This window comes from Pseudorca crassidens, chromosome 6 (assembly GCF_039906515.1).
Source record: "Pseudorca crassidens isolate mPseCra1 chromosome 6, mPseCra1.hap1, whole genome shotgun sequence".
In the NCBI taxonomy this organism is placed as follows: Eukaryota; Metazoa; Chordata; class Mammalia; order Artiodactyla; family Delphinidae; genus Pseudorca; species Pseudorca crassidens.
In genome coordinates, this window is record NC_090301.1 from 32507636 (window position 1) to 32524228 (window position 16593).

Here is a 16593-nt window from a genome sequence, read left to right on the forward strand (position 1 = left end):
TGCAGCTGTCACTGCCTCTGCATTCACAACCTGGTTAGTGCTCCTGGTGGCACGGCTGGACAACAGCAGCCCCGGGGTGTTTCAGAAATTGAAGATCATTTAAGGCAGGATTTTAAGTCATGTTTATGGTCTGAAAACTTTTTTTTTTTTTTTTTTTTTTTTTTGCGGTACGCGGGCCTCTCACTGCTGTGGCCTCTCCCGTTGCGAATCACAGGCTCCGGACGCGCAGGCTCAACGGCCATGGCTCACGGGCCCAGCCGCTCCGCGGCATGTGGGATCTTCCCGGACCGGGGCACGAACCCGTGTCCCCTGCATCTGCAGGCGGACTCTCAACCACTGCGCCACCAGGGAAGCCCTGGTCTGAAAACTTTGACAACTTCCAGTAATGTTAAGAAAATGCCAGATTGCTGCCAAAAATATACAATTTGAATCTAGTCACACCCAAAAATATGTAATTTGAATCTAGTCAAACCCAAATGAGGGACAGTCCACAAAATAATTATCCTGTACTTAAAAAAAAATGTCAAGGTCAAGAAACAAAGAAAAGCTGAGAAACTGTTTCACATTAAAGAGGTTTGACCACTAAAAGTAAAGAAATCTGAATATCGGCTCTGGATAAAAGTATGGTATGAATGCTAAATTTCCCAAGTTTGACAACCATGTTGTTGCTATATGAGAGAATATCCTTGTTTTTAGGATATACAGACTGAAGTATTTAGGGGGAAAGAAGCAAAATGTCTACTTTACTCTCAAATGGTTTGGGTAAGGAGAGGAGGAATGGATGGATGGATGGATGGATGGATGGATGGACGGACGGACGGATGGATGGATGGATAGATAGAGAATGAATGACAAAAGCAAATGGGGCAAAATGTAAACAACTGGTGAACCTGGGCGAAGGATATTACGGGAGTTCCTAGTACTGGCTGCAACTTTTCTGTAAGTTTGAAATTATTATTTCTACTTTGAAATTCTAAGGAGAGAAAGGTAAAGAAAATGCCAGCATAAAAATACGCAGAATAGGAATAGGTATCAGCAGTTTAGAATAAAATTCTGGAAATAATAGTGGAGGTCCCGTTTTAAAACTGCGGTCTCATCAACATGAAAAAAATCAGATATCAACAACTGAGTCAAAAATTGATTCTTCGTTAAAATATGAAAACATTTTAGGAATTCCTTAGCCAATTTGTTTTAGCTGGGTAACCTGAGTAGTTTACTCTAGGAAGGGGAATTAGAATGATTTTTCCACTTTTATTTTTACGCTCCTGAACATGTGAACGTTTTCTAAGAAATGTATATTTTTCAATCATCAAACACAAGTAATAAAACCATTTTAAAGGGAAAAATGATAATATTAAACAGTGACAGAGTGTTAAGCCACAGTGCCTAGTGATTTTGTTTTACACACATTATATTATTTAACCTGTTTTTATAGATTTGAAGAAAATAAGTGATTTCTCAGAGATCCAAAATGCAGTGAAGTAAATGACTTAAGTATGATTTGAAACAAATAAAGTAATATAATGTTGAGACTGATAAAAATAGAGAATAATAAAGTCCATATGTGAGTTCACAAAGGCAAACAGTAAACCTGTTTTCAACTGCATTAGCCTTTCTTCATATTCATTTTAGTATTTTAACACTCCATCAACTTTAATTTCTTTCTATAGAGGACGTAGTCTCTATTAAGTATGGTTTTTCTCTTTATTCTAGAAATTAGTATTATTTTATAACACACTTGGTTTTGGGTGTTTTGCCACGCCACATGGCTTGCAGGATCTCAGTTCCCCAACCAGGGATTAAACCTGGGCCACAGCAGTGAAAGCCCAAAATCCTAACCGCTAGGCCACCAGGGAACTCCCGACATACTTGCTACATATTAAAAGAAAAATTTTTTTTAGTCATTCATTTTTTAAATTTCAAAAAGTAACTGCTTAGGGACTCCCTGGTGGTGCAGTGGTCGAGAATCCACCTGCCAATGCAGGTGAAACGGGTTTGATCCCTGGTGAAGATCCCACATGCCACAGAGCAACTAAGCCCGTGTGCCACAACTACTGAAGCCCATGCGCCTAAAGCTCGTGCTCAACAAGAGAACAAGAGGAGCCACCACAAGAAGAAGCCCATGCACCGCAAGGAAGAGAAGAGTTGCCCCTGCTCTCTCAACTAGAGACAGCCCACAAGCATCAATGAAGACCCAACGCAGCCAAAAATAAATAAATAATATACATAAATTTTTTTTAAAAAGCAACTGCTTAAAAAAGTAATTCTTGGGCTTCCCTGGTGGCACAGTGGTTGAGAGTCCGCCTGCCGATGCAGGGGACGCGGGTTCATGCCCCGGTCCGGGAAGATCCCACGTGCCGCAGAGCGGCTGGGCCTGTGAGCCACGGCTGCTGGGCCTGTGTGTGCTCCGCAACGGGGGAGGCCACAGCGGTGAGAGGCCCGCATATTGCAAAATAAAAGAAAAAGAAAAAAAAAAAAAAGTAATTCTTAAATTTTTAAAAAAGGGAATTAACCTTCTTGCATTGTTTTTGGCCCCAAACAAGGAAATTCTGTACTACAGAATCTTAAACCTTCTTCTTAAGAGGCAAAGTCTACATTATTCAACTATCTAATTTGATGAAAGAGTAATTTTAAATTTGGCCCTAGACTTACTGTGCCATGATTCTTTTGGAAGCGAATGACTTCTTGTTCATCTTCAAATGTACTACCCATTACCATCTGCGTAACAGACTTCATTGCAAAGCCAAGCATATGCTGGCAGAGAGGGACATGTTGGGACTCTGGGTAGGAGAGCCACTTATCCAATAATTCTTCCGAAAGCTGAAAGAAAACAGAAAAACACAATGATTTACTATTTTCTCCTACTAAATCTTAGAAAAATCCATCAAGTAGACTCATTTCATAGAGTATACAGTTCAACTCCTTAATCACAGCAAACATTCAGGTGTTTACTGACCTGTCAGGCTAACACTGGCTCCACCAATAATTACATCCCTAATCGTTTAGGTTCAGATTCTGTCAAAGGGCTGATTTGGAAAACAAAAAAACCACAACAGTGAAAACAGAAAATATAAGTTAAATGTTCAAAGGCTGGGAAAACCTTAAACCTAAAGGAAATTAAGATATTAAAGTCTTGGCCTTCCCTGGTGGCACAGTGGTTGAGAGTCTGCCTGCCGATGCAGGGGACATGGGTTTGTGCCCCGGTCCGGGAAGATCCCATATGCCGTGGAGTGGCTGGGCCCGTGAGCCATGGCCGCTGAGCCTGCGCGTCTGGAGCCTGTGCTCCGCAACGGGAGAGGCCACAACAGTGAGAGGCCCGCATATCGCAAAAAAAAAAAAAAAAAAAAGATATTAAAGTCTTAGTATCTAATTAAAAATGGTAAAGGTTCCCCACAGACTGGCTGTGATATAGTAAACAATCAATAAATATATGAATATGTAAAAGTCCTAGACATGCTTCAGTGACAGAAACCTCTCAGAGTCTCTTTGTCATTCCTTCATCCAACGAATATTTATCAAATCCCCTGTGGAATAAAAAACAATGTGTAGGGACTTCCCTGGTGGCGCGGTGATTAAGAATCCACCTGCCAACGCAGGGGACACAGGTTCAAGCCCTGGTCCGGGAAGATCCCACATGCCGTGGAGCAACTAAGCCCATGCACCACAACTACTGAGCCCACGCTCCACAACTACTGAAGCCTGCGCACCTAGAGACCATGCTCCACAACAAGAGAAGCCACTGCAATGAGAAGCCTGCACACCGCAACGAAGAGTAGCCCCCACTTGCCGCAACTAGAGAATGCCCACGTGCTGCAACGAAGACCAAACGCAGCCATAAATAAATAAATAAATAAATAAAACAATGTGTAATAAGAAGATCAAAAGCTTTGGAGTCAGAAAAACCTTGGGTTTACTTCTGGCTCTGTCACTTAGAAGTAATGTGACTTTGCGCAATCTGCTTGACTTTTCCAAGGTTCAGGTGTCTCAACAGTTAAACAGGCATGATATCTCCCACTTTTCACGGTTGCTGTGATAGGGATAATTGTACTTACGTCACACAACACAGTTTTGTGAAGGGTTTTGTGAAGTAAAATATATAAAGCCCCTTTCATGTTAGGAACTCAAATTTAAGCTACTTTCCCATATCAACTCCATGAAAGTTTTGTCACAGTGTAAAGGACCTCCCTGATCTACACATATGCCACTAACATAATTTTGAAAATTTACCATATCTATATAATATTTTCCATTACAATTCTCTTTCAAAATGTTCCAGAAGAGGGCTTCCCTGGTGGCGCAGTGGTTGAGAGCCCGCCTGACGATGCAGGGGACACGAGTTCGTGCCAGGTCCGGGAAGATCCCACATGCCGCAGAGTGGCTGGGCCCGTGAGCCATGGCCGCTGAGCCTGCGCGTCCGGAGCCTGTGCTCCGCAACGGGAGAGGCCACAACAGTAAGAGGCCCACGTACCACAAAAATAAAACAAAAATTAAAAATAAAAATGTTCCAGAAGACAGACTGACTTCCACAATGGTGGAGCGAGGACTTTGGTGATCTCAGTCTCCCTCTAAAACAGTGAAAATACGTGCGAAACAACTAAACAACTAACATCAACCATTCCAGCACTTTGGCAATTAACCAAAACCCAGTACCCACTGAGAAGTGTCTATTCAACAGGAACAACTAAACCTTGGTAAGATAGTGGGGTCTTCAGTGTTTTAACTTAAGGTTATTTCATTTTCCTTCTCTCCCCAGCTCAACAGTAGCCAAAAGTCAACAGCACTGCAGAAAACAGAGCTCTATTAAAAGCACCATCACCACTGGTCATCAAAATGGTCACTGAAAATGGAGGACAGGGAATCCCAAGACTCTAACCCTCCCCAAAAGCATGTAATGAGCTGGTCCAAACTGTCAAAATCAACTTCTGAAAAACTCTGGAATACAGCCAAAGACTTACAACAACCAGGGGAAGCCTTGATGAAGAAAGAAGCTGTTGCTTTGTGGTAAGAAAGCACTGTGACATTTTAAACAGCCTGCCTGTAATTCCCATATCCCAGAGAGGCAGCAGCTAAGAGAACAGCAGCCCATACTCCTGGTGCAAATTGCTAGGAAGCGATACAGACATTTTTGTCAAAAAATTGTGGCTGTGGGTCTCAACCTGTCTGGCAACTCCCATCAAGGACTGGTGCAAAGGCTGCCCTTGTTTGGCCCAACTCTGAGCATTTCCAGAGCTAGGACAGGTTCCTAGGTGGCTTCTGCCGAAAACATTTAAAGGTGCAGGTATTGGCTGCAAAAGCTGGGGCATGAAACGACAGCTGGGACAAGCAATGAAAAGACCAAGAAGCCAGGGAAGGAAGGGGTTGGGAGAAGAGATAAATGTGGGAATGGGAGCTTTTAAAAGCTTCTGCAAATACCAGGGAATTAAGAAAGTCATGCACATGCCCAAGACCAGGATACATGCTCAGAAAAGGTCTGAGAAGACTAGGCTTTCACATCTGGGGTCTTCTGGCTCCATACAAGCAGAAAGTGAGAACAAAGGCAGAGCTATATAAAACCTGGATAAGTGTTAAAGGAGGACTCCAACACAAAGCCAATCTGCAAACACTGGGAGAGCTTTTTTAATTTTCTTTTGTAAGCTTCAAGTGTTTAAGGTAAAATCTGTCGAAACACCAGCTGAGCATTAAGCTAACAGAACAGATGCTTCAGTGGCCACACATGACAAAGAATACAGACTTTACAAAAACAGTTTAGAAAAGACTAAGCAAGTGAACAACAATAATCCACAACAGATAGCAAGAACAAACTCTAAGGAAGGTGAAGAATCTGATTTCAAGATTGCCATCCACAGGTGTGCCCCCTCCGGCAGAGTCTGGATATCAGTCATGGGAGCATGGGATCTTCCTTGGGTGCTCTGTCTCAGCCCTAGAGTTGGTGACTGCTCCTTTTACCAGCTATTCTGGTATTCTTTAGAGTTATCTTTACTTCCGACTAGCTAATCTCTCATTACTCCAAATCCCCTGTTGTAGTTAATAATTCTTTATATTAAACTTTCCCTATTTAAATAATTGTGTGCTTTATCTCTCCCAACTGGACCCACACTGATAAACACTTCAAGAAACACAAATCAAGAAGAAGAGAGAGAAGGTACTAATGAGGCTAATGACATTAAAAATATAACAGAGGTACTTCCCTAGTGGTCCAGTGGTTGAGAATTCACCTTCCAATGCAGGGGATGCAGGTTCGATCCCAGGTCAGGGAACTAACATCTCACATGCCGCGGTGCAACTAAGACTGCATGTCACAACTACAGAGCCCACGCGCTCTGGAACCCGTGCAACACAACTAGAGAGCTGCTGAGCCACAATTAGAGAGAAGGTCAAGCACCACAACAGAAGATTCCATGTGCCGTAACTAAGACCTGACACAGCCAAAAATAAATAAATAAATATTTTAAAATATATATGTATAACAGAATAACTGGCAATAAAGCATGAAAAGAAATGAAAGGTATTAGGATTGGAAAAGAATAAAACTGTCACTAATCTCGGATATCATGATAAACCATTAGACTTAATAAGGAAATTTGGCAAGGTTAATGACTACAAGGTCAATACGCAGAAATCAACTGTATATATAAGTAACAAACAATGAAATTTAAAAACTGTAGCATTTATGATAGCATTTTTAAAATACCACTAAATAGGAGTAAATTTAATAAAAGATGTACAAGATCTCTACACTGAAAAGAGAAAAAATTATTGAGAAAAGCTAAAGACCAAAAAGTGAGAGGGTATTCTTCCATATTCATGGATTGGAAAATTCCATAATATTGTGGACAAAGAATGTTGCCTACCATTCCAGTAAACAACAAATGTTGCCACCATCAAGCCATCAGCCACTGCTGCCCCTCCTCCCCACATGGTGCACCCTGAAGGGATTCAGAATGGAGAAAAACAGGATACAGGCCCTAGATATGTAAGATGTATATCTAAGGAATAATTTCAATAAGTCCAGACTCTTACATCTTCTCATACATAGAAAAGCACTAAAATCACTAATTTCAGATATCTGGTTTTTGCCATTAGCAGTAGTCTTCTGATGTTTGACTACACAGTTTTTTTTTCTCAGAATATATAGGAATATATCCTGGCTCCTCCCTTACCTCTTCAGAACAGTTCCTCAGAGCCATCTGAGAGGCTGTTTCCCAGGCTATTTTTCTCAGTAAGGTCCCTGAATAAAATATAACTCACAACTTTTAGATTGTGCGTTTTTCCCCAGTCAACAATATGTAAAGGTAACTTTACATACATCAAGTGACCTACACAGTTACTTGGTTTTGACAAAGGTAACATTACAGTACAATGGAAAAAGGATGATCTTTTCAATGTTATGCTGGGTCAACTGGATAACCATACGGGAAAAAAAGGAATGTTAACCCCTTTCCTCATTCTTTACACAATAATAAACACTAAATAGATTACAGATCTAAGTTTGAAAGGTAAACAGTAAAACTACCAGAACAAAACTTAGATGAATATATTCATGACATTAAGTTAAATAAAGATTTCTCACGTAAGATTTAAAATGCAGTAAACATAAAGGCAAAAAAAATAAGTTAGACTACACTAAAATTAGTATCTGTTCATCAAAAGACAAGCTTAAGATCCTATAAAATCAAGCCACAGTAGAAGATACTTGAGATATACACGTATATAATATATATGCACACACACATGCATCCAATAAAGTTCTTAAATTCAGAATTTTTAAAAACCTCTTAAAAATCAATACAAAGAGAGAAAACCCAAAAGAAAAATGGGCAAAAGACTTGAAATAGCACTACACCAGAGTGACTATCCAACTGGTAAATAAACAAATGAAAAAATGCTTAATTTTATTCACCATCAGGAAAATGCAAATCAAAATCATAATGACAAGTCCCTCCCATCAGGGACCTGGCACAAGCCTCTTAGATAGCCTCATCCACCAGAGGGCAGACAGCAGAAGCAAGAAGAACTACAACCCTGCAGCCTGTGGAAAAAAACCACATTCACAGAAAGACAGACAACATGAAAAGGCAGAGGGCTAGGTACCAGATGAAGGAACAAGATAAAACCCCAGAAAAACAACTAAATGAAGTGGAGATAGGCAACCTTCCAGAAAAAGAATTCAGAATAATGATACTGAAGATGATCCAGGACCTCAGAAAAAGAATGGAGGCAAAGATCAAGAAGATGCAAGAAATGTTTAACAAAGACCTAGAAGAATTCAAGAACAAACAGAGATGAACAATAAAATAATTGAAATGAAAACTACACTCGAAGGAATCAATAGCAGAATAACTGAGGCAGAAGAACGGATAAGTGACCTGGAAGACAGAATGGTGGAAATCACTGCTGCAGAACAGAATAAAGAAAAAAGAATGAAAGGAAATGAAGACAGCCTAAGAAGCCTCTGGGACAACATTAAATGCACCAACACTCGCATTATAGGGGTCTCAGAAGGAGAAGAGAGAGAGAAAGGACCCAAGATAATAACTGAAAAGATTATAGTCGAAAACTTTCCTAACATGGGAAAGGAAATAGCCACCCAAGTCCAGGAAGCGCAGAAAGTCCCATACAGGATAAACCCAGGAGAAACATGCCGAGACACACAGTAATCAAACAAGCAAAAATTAAAGACAAAGAAAAATTACTGAAAGCAGCAAGGGAAAAACGACAAACAACATACAGGGGAACTCCCATAAGGTTAACAGCTGATTTCTCAGCACAAACTCTACAAGCCAGAAGAGAGTGGCATGATATACTTAAAGTGATGAAAGGAAAGAACCTACAACCAAGATTACTCTACCCGGCAAGGATTTCATTCAGATTTGATAGAGAAATCAAAAGCTTTACACACAAGCAAAAGCTAAGAGAATTCAGCACCACCAAACCACCTCTACAGCAAATGCGAAAAGAACTTCTTTAAGTGGGAAACACAGAGAAGAAAGGGACCTACAAAACAAATCCAAAACAATTAAGAAAATGGTAATAGGAACATACATATCGATAATTACCTTAAATGTGAATGGATTAAATGCTCCAACCAAAAGACACAGGCTCGCTGAATGGATACAAAAACAATACCCATATATATGCTGTCTACAAGAGACCCACTTCAGACTTAGGGACACATACAGACTGAAAGTGAGGGGATGGAAAAAGATATTCCATGCAAATGGAAATCAAAAGAAAGCTGGAGTAGCAATACTCATATCAGATAAAATAGATTTTAAAATAAAAAATGTTATAAGAGACAAGGAAGGACACTACATAATGATCAAGGGATCAATCCAAGAAGATATAACAATTATAAATATATATGCACCCAACATAGGAGCACCTCCATACATAAGGCAACTGCTAACAGCTATAAAAGAAGAAATCGACAGAAACACAATAATAGTGGGGGACGTTTAACACTTCACTTACCTCGATGGACAGATCATCCAAACAGAAAATTAATAAGGAAACACAAGCTTTAAATGACACAACAGACCAGATGGACTTAATTAATATTTATAGGACATTCCATCCAAAAACAGCAGATTATGCTTTCTTCTCAAGTGCACACGGAACATTCTCCAGGATAGATCACATTTTGGGTCACAAATCAAGCCTCAGTAAATTCAAGAAAATTGAAATCATATCAAGCATCTTTTCTGACCACAGTGCCATGATACGAGAAATCAATTACAGGGAAAAAAACGTAATAAACACAAACACATGGAGGCTAAACAATATGTTACTAAATAACCAAGAGATCACTGAAGAAATCAAAAAATACCTAGAGACAAATTACAATGAAAACACGACGATCCAAAACCTATGGGATGTAGCAAAAGCAGTTCTAAGAGGGAAACTTATAGCAATACAAGCCTACTTTAAGAAACAAGAATAATCACAAACAATCTAACGTTACACCTAAAGGAACTAGAGAAAGAAGAACAAACAACCCAAAGTTAGCAGAAGGAAAGAAATCGTAAAGGTCAGAGCAGAAATAAATGAAATAAAAACAAAGAAAACAATAGCAAAGATCAATAAAACTAAAAACTGGTTGAGAAGATAAACAAAATTGATAAACCATTAGCCAGACTCATCAAGAAAAAGAGGGAGAGGACTCAAATTAATAAAATTAGAAACGAAAAAGGAGAAGTTACTACGGACACCACAGAAATACAAAGCATCCTAAGAGACAACTACAAGCAACTTTATGCCAATAAAATGGACAACCTGGAAGAAATGGACAAATTCTTAGAAAGGTATAACCTTCCAAGACTGAACCAGGAAGAAACAGAACATATGAACAGACCAATCACAAGTAATGTAATTGAAACTGTAATTAAAAAGCTTCCAACAGGGCTTCCCTGGTGGCACGGTGGGTGCGAGTCCGCCTGCCGATGCAGGGGACATGGGTTTGTGCCCCGGTCCAGGAAGATCCCACATGCCGCGGAGTGGCTGGGCCCGTGAGCCATGGCCACTGAGCCTGCACGTCCGGAGCCTGTGCTCCGCAACGGGAGAGGCTGCGGCAGTGAGAGGCCCGCATACCGCAAAAAAAAAAAAGCTTCCAACAAACAAAAGTCCAGGACCAGATGGCTTCACAGGTGAATTCTGTCAAACATTCAGAGAAGAGCTAACACCCATCCTTCTCAAACTCTTCCAAAAAACTGCAGAGGAAGGAACACTCCCAAACTCATTCTATGAGGCCACCATCACCCTGATACCAAAATCAGACAAAGATACCACAAAAAAAGAAAATTACAGGCCAATATCACTGATGAATATAAATGCAAATATCCTCAACAAAATACTAGCAAACAGAATCCAACAACACATTAAAAGGATCATACACCATGATCAAGTGGGGTTTATCCCAGGGATGCAAGGATTCAATATACACAAATCAATCAATGTGATACACCATATTAACAAATTGAAGAATAAAAACCATATGACCATCTCAATAGATGCAGAAAAAGCTTTTGACAAAATTCAACACCCATTTATGATAAAAACTCTCCAGAAAGTGGGCAGAGAGGGAAACTACCTCAACAGAATAAAGGCCATATACGACAAACCCACAGCAAACATCATCCTCAATGGTGAAAAAGTGAAAGCATTTCCACTAAGATCAGGAACAAGACAAGGTTGCCCACTCTCACCACTCTTATTCAACATAGTTTTGGAAGTTTTAGCCACAGTAATCAGAGAAGAAAAGGAAATAAAAGGAATCCAAATCAGAAAAGAAGTAAAGCTGTCACTGTTTGCACATGACATGATACTATACATAGAGAATCCTAAAGATACTACCAGAAAACTACTAGAGCTAATCAATGAATTTGGTAAAGTAGCAGGATACAAAATTAATGCACAGAAATCTCTGGTATTCCTATACACTAATGATGAAAAATCTGAAAGTGAAATCAAGAAAACACTCCCATTTACCATTGGAACAAAAAGAATAAAATATCTAGGAATAAACCTACCTAAGGAGACAAAAGATCTGTATGCAGAAAATTATAAGACACTGATGAAAGAAATTAAAGATGATACAAATAGATGGAGAGATACACCATGTTCTTGGATTGGAAGAATCAACATTGTGAAAATGACTCTACTACCCAAAGCAATCTACAGATTCAATGCAATCCCCATCAAACTACCAATGGCATTTTTCACAGAACTAGAACAGAAAATTTCACAGTTTGTATGGAAACACAAAAGACCCCGAATAGCCAAAGCAATCTTGAGAAAGAAAAACAGAGCTGGAGGAATCAGGCTCCCTTACTTCAGACTATACTACAAAGCCACAGTAATCAACAGAGTACGGTACTGGCACAAAAACAGAAAGATAGATCAATGGAACAGGATAGAAAGCCCAGAGATAAACCCACGCACATATGGTCACCTTATATTTGATAAAGGAGGCAGGAATGTACAGTGGAGAAAGGACAGCCTCTTCAAGAAGTGGTGCTGGGAAAACTAGACAGGTACATGTAAAAGTATGAGATTAGATCACTCTCTAACACCATACACATAAATAAGCTCAAAATGGATTAAAGACCTAAATGTAAGGCCAGAAACTATCAAACTCTTAGAGGAAAACATAGGCAAAGCACTCTATGACATAAATCACAGCAAGATCCTTTTTGACCCACCTTCTAGAGAAATGGAAATAAAAACAAAAATAAACAAATGGGACCTAATGAAACTTCAAAGCTTTTGCACAGCAAAGGAAGCCATAAACAAGACCAAAAGACAACCCTCAGAATGGGAGAAAATATTTGCAAATGAAGCAACCGACAAAGTATTAATCTCCAAAATTTACAAGCAGCTCATGCAGCTCAATAACAAAAAAACAAACAACCCAATCCAAAAATGGGCAGAAGACCTAAATAGACATTTCTCCAAAGAAAATATACAGACTGCCAACAAACACATGAAAGAATGCTCAACATCATTAATCATTAGAGAAATGCAAATCAAAACTACAATGAGGTATCATCTCACACCAGTCAGAATGGCCATCATCAAAAAATCTAGAAACAATAAATGCTAGAGAGGGTGTGGAGAAAAGGGAACACTCTTGCACTGCTGGTGGGAATGTGAATTGGTTCAGCCACTATGGAGAACAGTATGGAGGTTCCTTAAAAAACTACAAATAGAACTACCATATGACCCAGCAATCCCACTACTGGGCATATACCCTGAGAAAACCAAAATTCAAAAAGAGTCATGTACCAAAATGTTCATTGCAGCTCTATTTACAATAGCCCGGAGATGGAAACAACCTAAGTGCCCATCATCGGATAAATGGATAAAGAAGATGTGGCATATATATACAATGGAATATTTTTCAGCCATAAAAAGAAACGAAATTGAGCTATTTGTAATGAGGTGGATAGACCTAGAGCCTGTCATACAGAGTGAAGTAAGTCAGAAGGAGAAAGACAAATACCGTATGCTAACACATATATATGGAATTTAAGAAAAAAAAAATGTCATGAAGAACCTAGGGGTAAGGCAGGAATAAAGACGCAGACCTCCTAGAGAATGGACTTGAGGTTATGGGGAGGGGGAAGGGTGAGCTGTGACAGGGCGAGAGAGTCATGGACATATACACACTAACAAACATAGTAAGGTAGATAGCTAGTGGGAAGCAGCCGCATGGCACAGGGGTATTGGCTTGGTGCTTTGTGACAGCCTGGAGGGGTGGGATAGGGAGGGTGGGAGGGAGGGAGACGCAAGAGGGAAGACATATGGGAACATATGTTTATGTATGACTGATTCACTTTGTTATAAAGCAGAAACTAACACACCATTGTAAAGCAATTATACCCCAATAAAGATGTTAAAAAATTAAATTAAATTAAATTAAAAAAAAATACTGAACAGTACAAAAACAACAGCAGGGAACATCATTCTCCCCAAATCAACTCCTGCGTATTAGCAGCTTCCAGAAGAATAAAAGAAACCAAATACATAGTCCTAAGAAAGTCCATGAATAAAAGGCTTTGTTCTTAGAGAAAATTAAATAAATTATTGAATTTTGGTTTTAATTAGTCAATGAATTATTAAGCTTTGCTCCTAATGAAAATTCAGTGACTATTCAGACTATCACTGAGAGTTGAGTGGTTCATTGTTTTTTTTTGTTGTTTTTTTTTTTTTGGTTCATTGTTTTTGACTTGTACAGTAATACAGGTTAGTGTAAAGAAAATTAATATGTAGAAAACAATAAATAACTTAAAAATAAATGAAAATATAGAAATTAATTTAAATCACCCTAAATTCAACCCAGTAGCAGTAATTACTGATAACATTTTTTTTAATAGAGCTTTTCATGTTTTTCTATAGGTATGTGTATCCATGTATATGTGTACATACATGTGTGCATAAAGGTATACTTTGGACAATATATTAATACTCTACAAACTGTTCTGTATACTGGTTTTTTTCACTTACCATCTGTTATGGGTTGAATTGTGCCCCCCCCAAAGGATCTTGAAGTTTTAACCCCCAGTGCCTGTGAATGTGACCTCATTTGGGAATAGGTTCTTGCAGAAAATCAGTTTAAGGTATGCACATTAGGGTGGGCCTTAATCCAATACCACTGTGTCCTTATAAAAAGGGGAAATTTGGACACTGAAACACACACACAAACATATACACACACAGGGATACCTCATTATAAACATGAAGGCAGAGATTGGAGTGATAAGTGTACAAGCCAAGGAACACCAGAGATTACCAGCAAACTACTAGCAGCTAGGAAAGAGGCATAGAACAGATTTCCCTCATAGCCCTCAGAAGGAACCAACTCTACTGGCAACTTGATCTTGGGCAACAGCCTCCAGAACTGTGAGACAATAAATTTCTGCGTTTAAGCCACCAAGTTTGTGCTAGCTCTAGCAAACCATCTCCCCATGTCAGTAAATAAATGTCTTTGCCACCTTAATGTTTTCATTCTAATCCATTGTACGGATTTACGATCATTCAAATAATCCTCTACTACTGGACGTTTAAGTATTTTCCAATTTCTGCTACAATAAACAATGCTTCAACAGCCATCTCTGTATATACATCTATTGCCATTTGACTTCCTTAGATATGAAATTTCTGAGTTAAGAAGTAGTTTTTAAGCTTTTGCTTTATATGGCCATGCTGCCCTGGAGAAAGCCTATATCAGCTTACAGTCTTACCAGCAATCTCAAAGTGTCCATTTCCCATACTTTGGACTGTACTAAGTGTTGTCATTTTATAAAACCTCTGTCAGTCTAACAGGTAAAAAATAACTCAACATTGCTTTAATTGGCTTATTTCGTTCTAATTATTGGTAGGGTTTAAACAAGTTTCAAATATTTAATGGCCATTTACATGTTTTCCACAATGTACTGCACGTTTACTTCTTTAGCCATTTTTCTACTGGGGCTTCTATCTTTTCCTTAATAATGTGTAAGAGCTTCTGTACATAGCTGCTTTTTAAATGAAATCCAGGGTATATATTTCCTCAGTTCTAAGTGATAGGTAGTCAGTTTTCTGGTGACCTTTCTTCTGTGAGATATTACATGTTCCAAAAAAAAAACAAACAAACCTATAAATGGTATTCCTAAACATTGGACCTATAAATGGTATTCCTAAATTTGGACCATTTGGGTCAAAATTTAGGACCCAAATGGTATCCTAAAAACCTGTTAGGACAATCTGTGACTTATCAGAGACTTTAACTGTGACTATCTCCCCACAGTACCAGATTATTACTGATTATGCAACTAACTGTGGAAATGCTTTCAGCCTATGCTGGTAAAGCCTTTTTTTCCCCCTTTTTAGCCATGAGCATAAAAATTTTATTATCAATATTGTCATTTGTATCACAGAACTGTGTTGTGATTTGCTCATCCATTTGTTTTGCACAGTACTCTACAAAACAATGCAAATATTAGAAATGATTCATGGAGGTTTTTACCTGACATACATATCTAGTACATCTGCTAGAGGCTTATATGAATCTCTTTTAGTTTATGAATCTTGACTATGTGTATTAGATGGGAATTCTAACAATCTGTTGATGAGCTTCACTTGATAGTATTAAACCAATGAGTTCAATAATTTTGGCTATTATTACTAAGCTGTCAATTAAGAGGGTTCTGGAAAACTGTCATAAATTCTAAAATCCAGAAAATACTTCTTAAATCAGAGTTTAACCCAAAAGTCATAGGAGCATATGGGGCTGAAGCACACAGAAGAGAGAAGTTACACTCACAGAACTAAAGTGGACGTTTACACACAGCCTTTGAGCAGAGACGGTCAGGGCAAGAAGGAACCAGAACTCACAGGATGAGGTTTGAGAGGATTAGAGAAGAGTCAGAATACAGAATTCAGATTTGGACCAAAATAAAAATAAAAAAGGCAAAAGAGGCCTTCCCTGGTGGCGCAGTGGTTGAGAGTCCACCTGCCAATGCAGGGGACATGGGTTCGTGCCCTGGTCCGGGAAGATCCCACGTGCCGCGGAGCAGCTGGGCCCATGAGCAATGGCCGCTGAGCCTGCGCGTCCGGAGCCTGTGCTCCGCAACAGGAGAGGCCACAACAGTGACAGGCCCACGTACCGCAAAAATAAATAAATAAATTTAAAAAAAAAAAAGGCAAAAGATTTATTGTGTCAATATGAAGTACAGCTTATTCTGGAGTGGTAACTCTGATAAACAGCCCTGTTCTCTTAAAGAAAAACCATTAGTAGGGAGGAAGAGGATGCTCTGACTACAGCTCTCTTCAATCATGTTCTTACTGATTAAATATTAATTGGTATTTCTGACTAATGAGTAAGCTAAGTAACTGGCTTGTGCTACGGGGTTGAAAACATAAACCTGAAACACATTTCTCATGTATGGACCCAGTCTGTGAACCAAAGCTTGAAAATATGATGGCAAGAAATGTGAAAACTGGTAAATAATTTTCCACTTTGATTTGCCGTTGATCAGATAGGAGGAGAAAAAAACGCAATACAGAGCAAGGACAAAAAAGATTGAAAATTTGGGAAAGAGAGCCTACGATTAAAGA

At 39.1% G+C, this 16593-nt stretch overlaps 1 protein-coding gene across 1 annotated transcript in view; it reads right to left on the reverse strand.

Moving 5' to 3' along the window:
• Positions 1–16593, reverse strand: part of CYP20A1 (cytochrome P450 family 20 subfamily A member 1) — a 78339-nt gene that overhangs the window by 47186 nt on the left and 14560 nt on the right. Inside the window, exon 5 of the mRNA XM_067740937.1 lies at positions 2653–2820. Within this exon, the coding sequence (XP_067597038.1) occupies positions 2653–2820 (168 nt within the window). The remainder of the gene's footprint in view (positions 1–2652; positions 2821–16593) is intronic.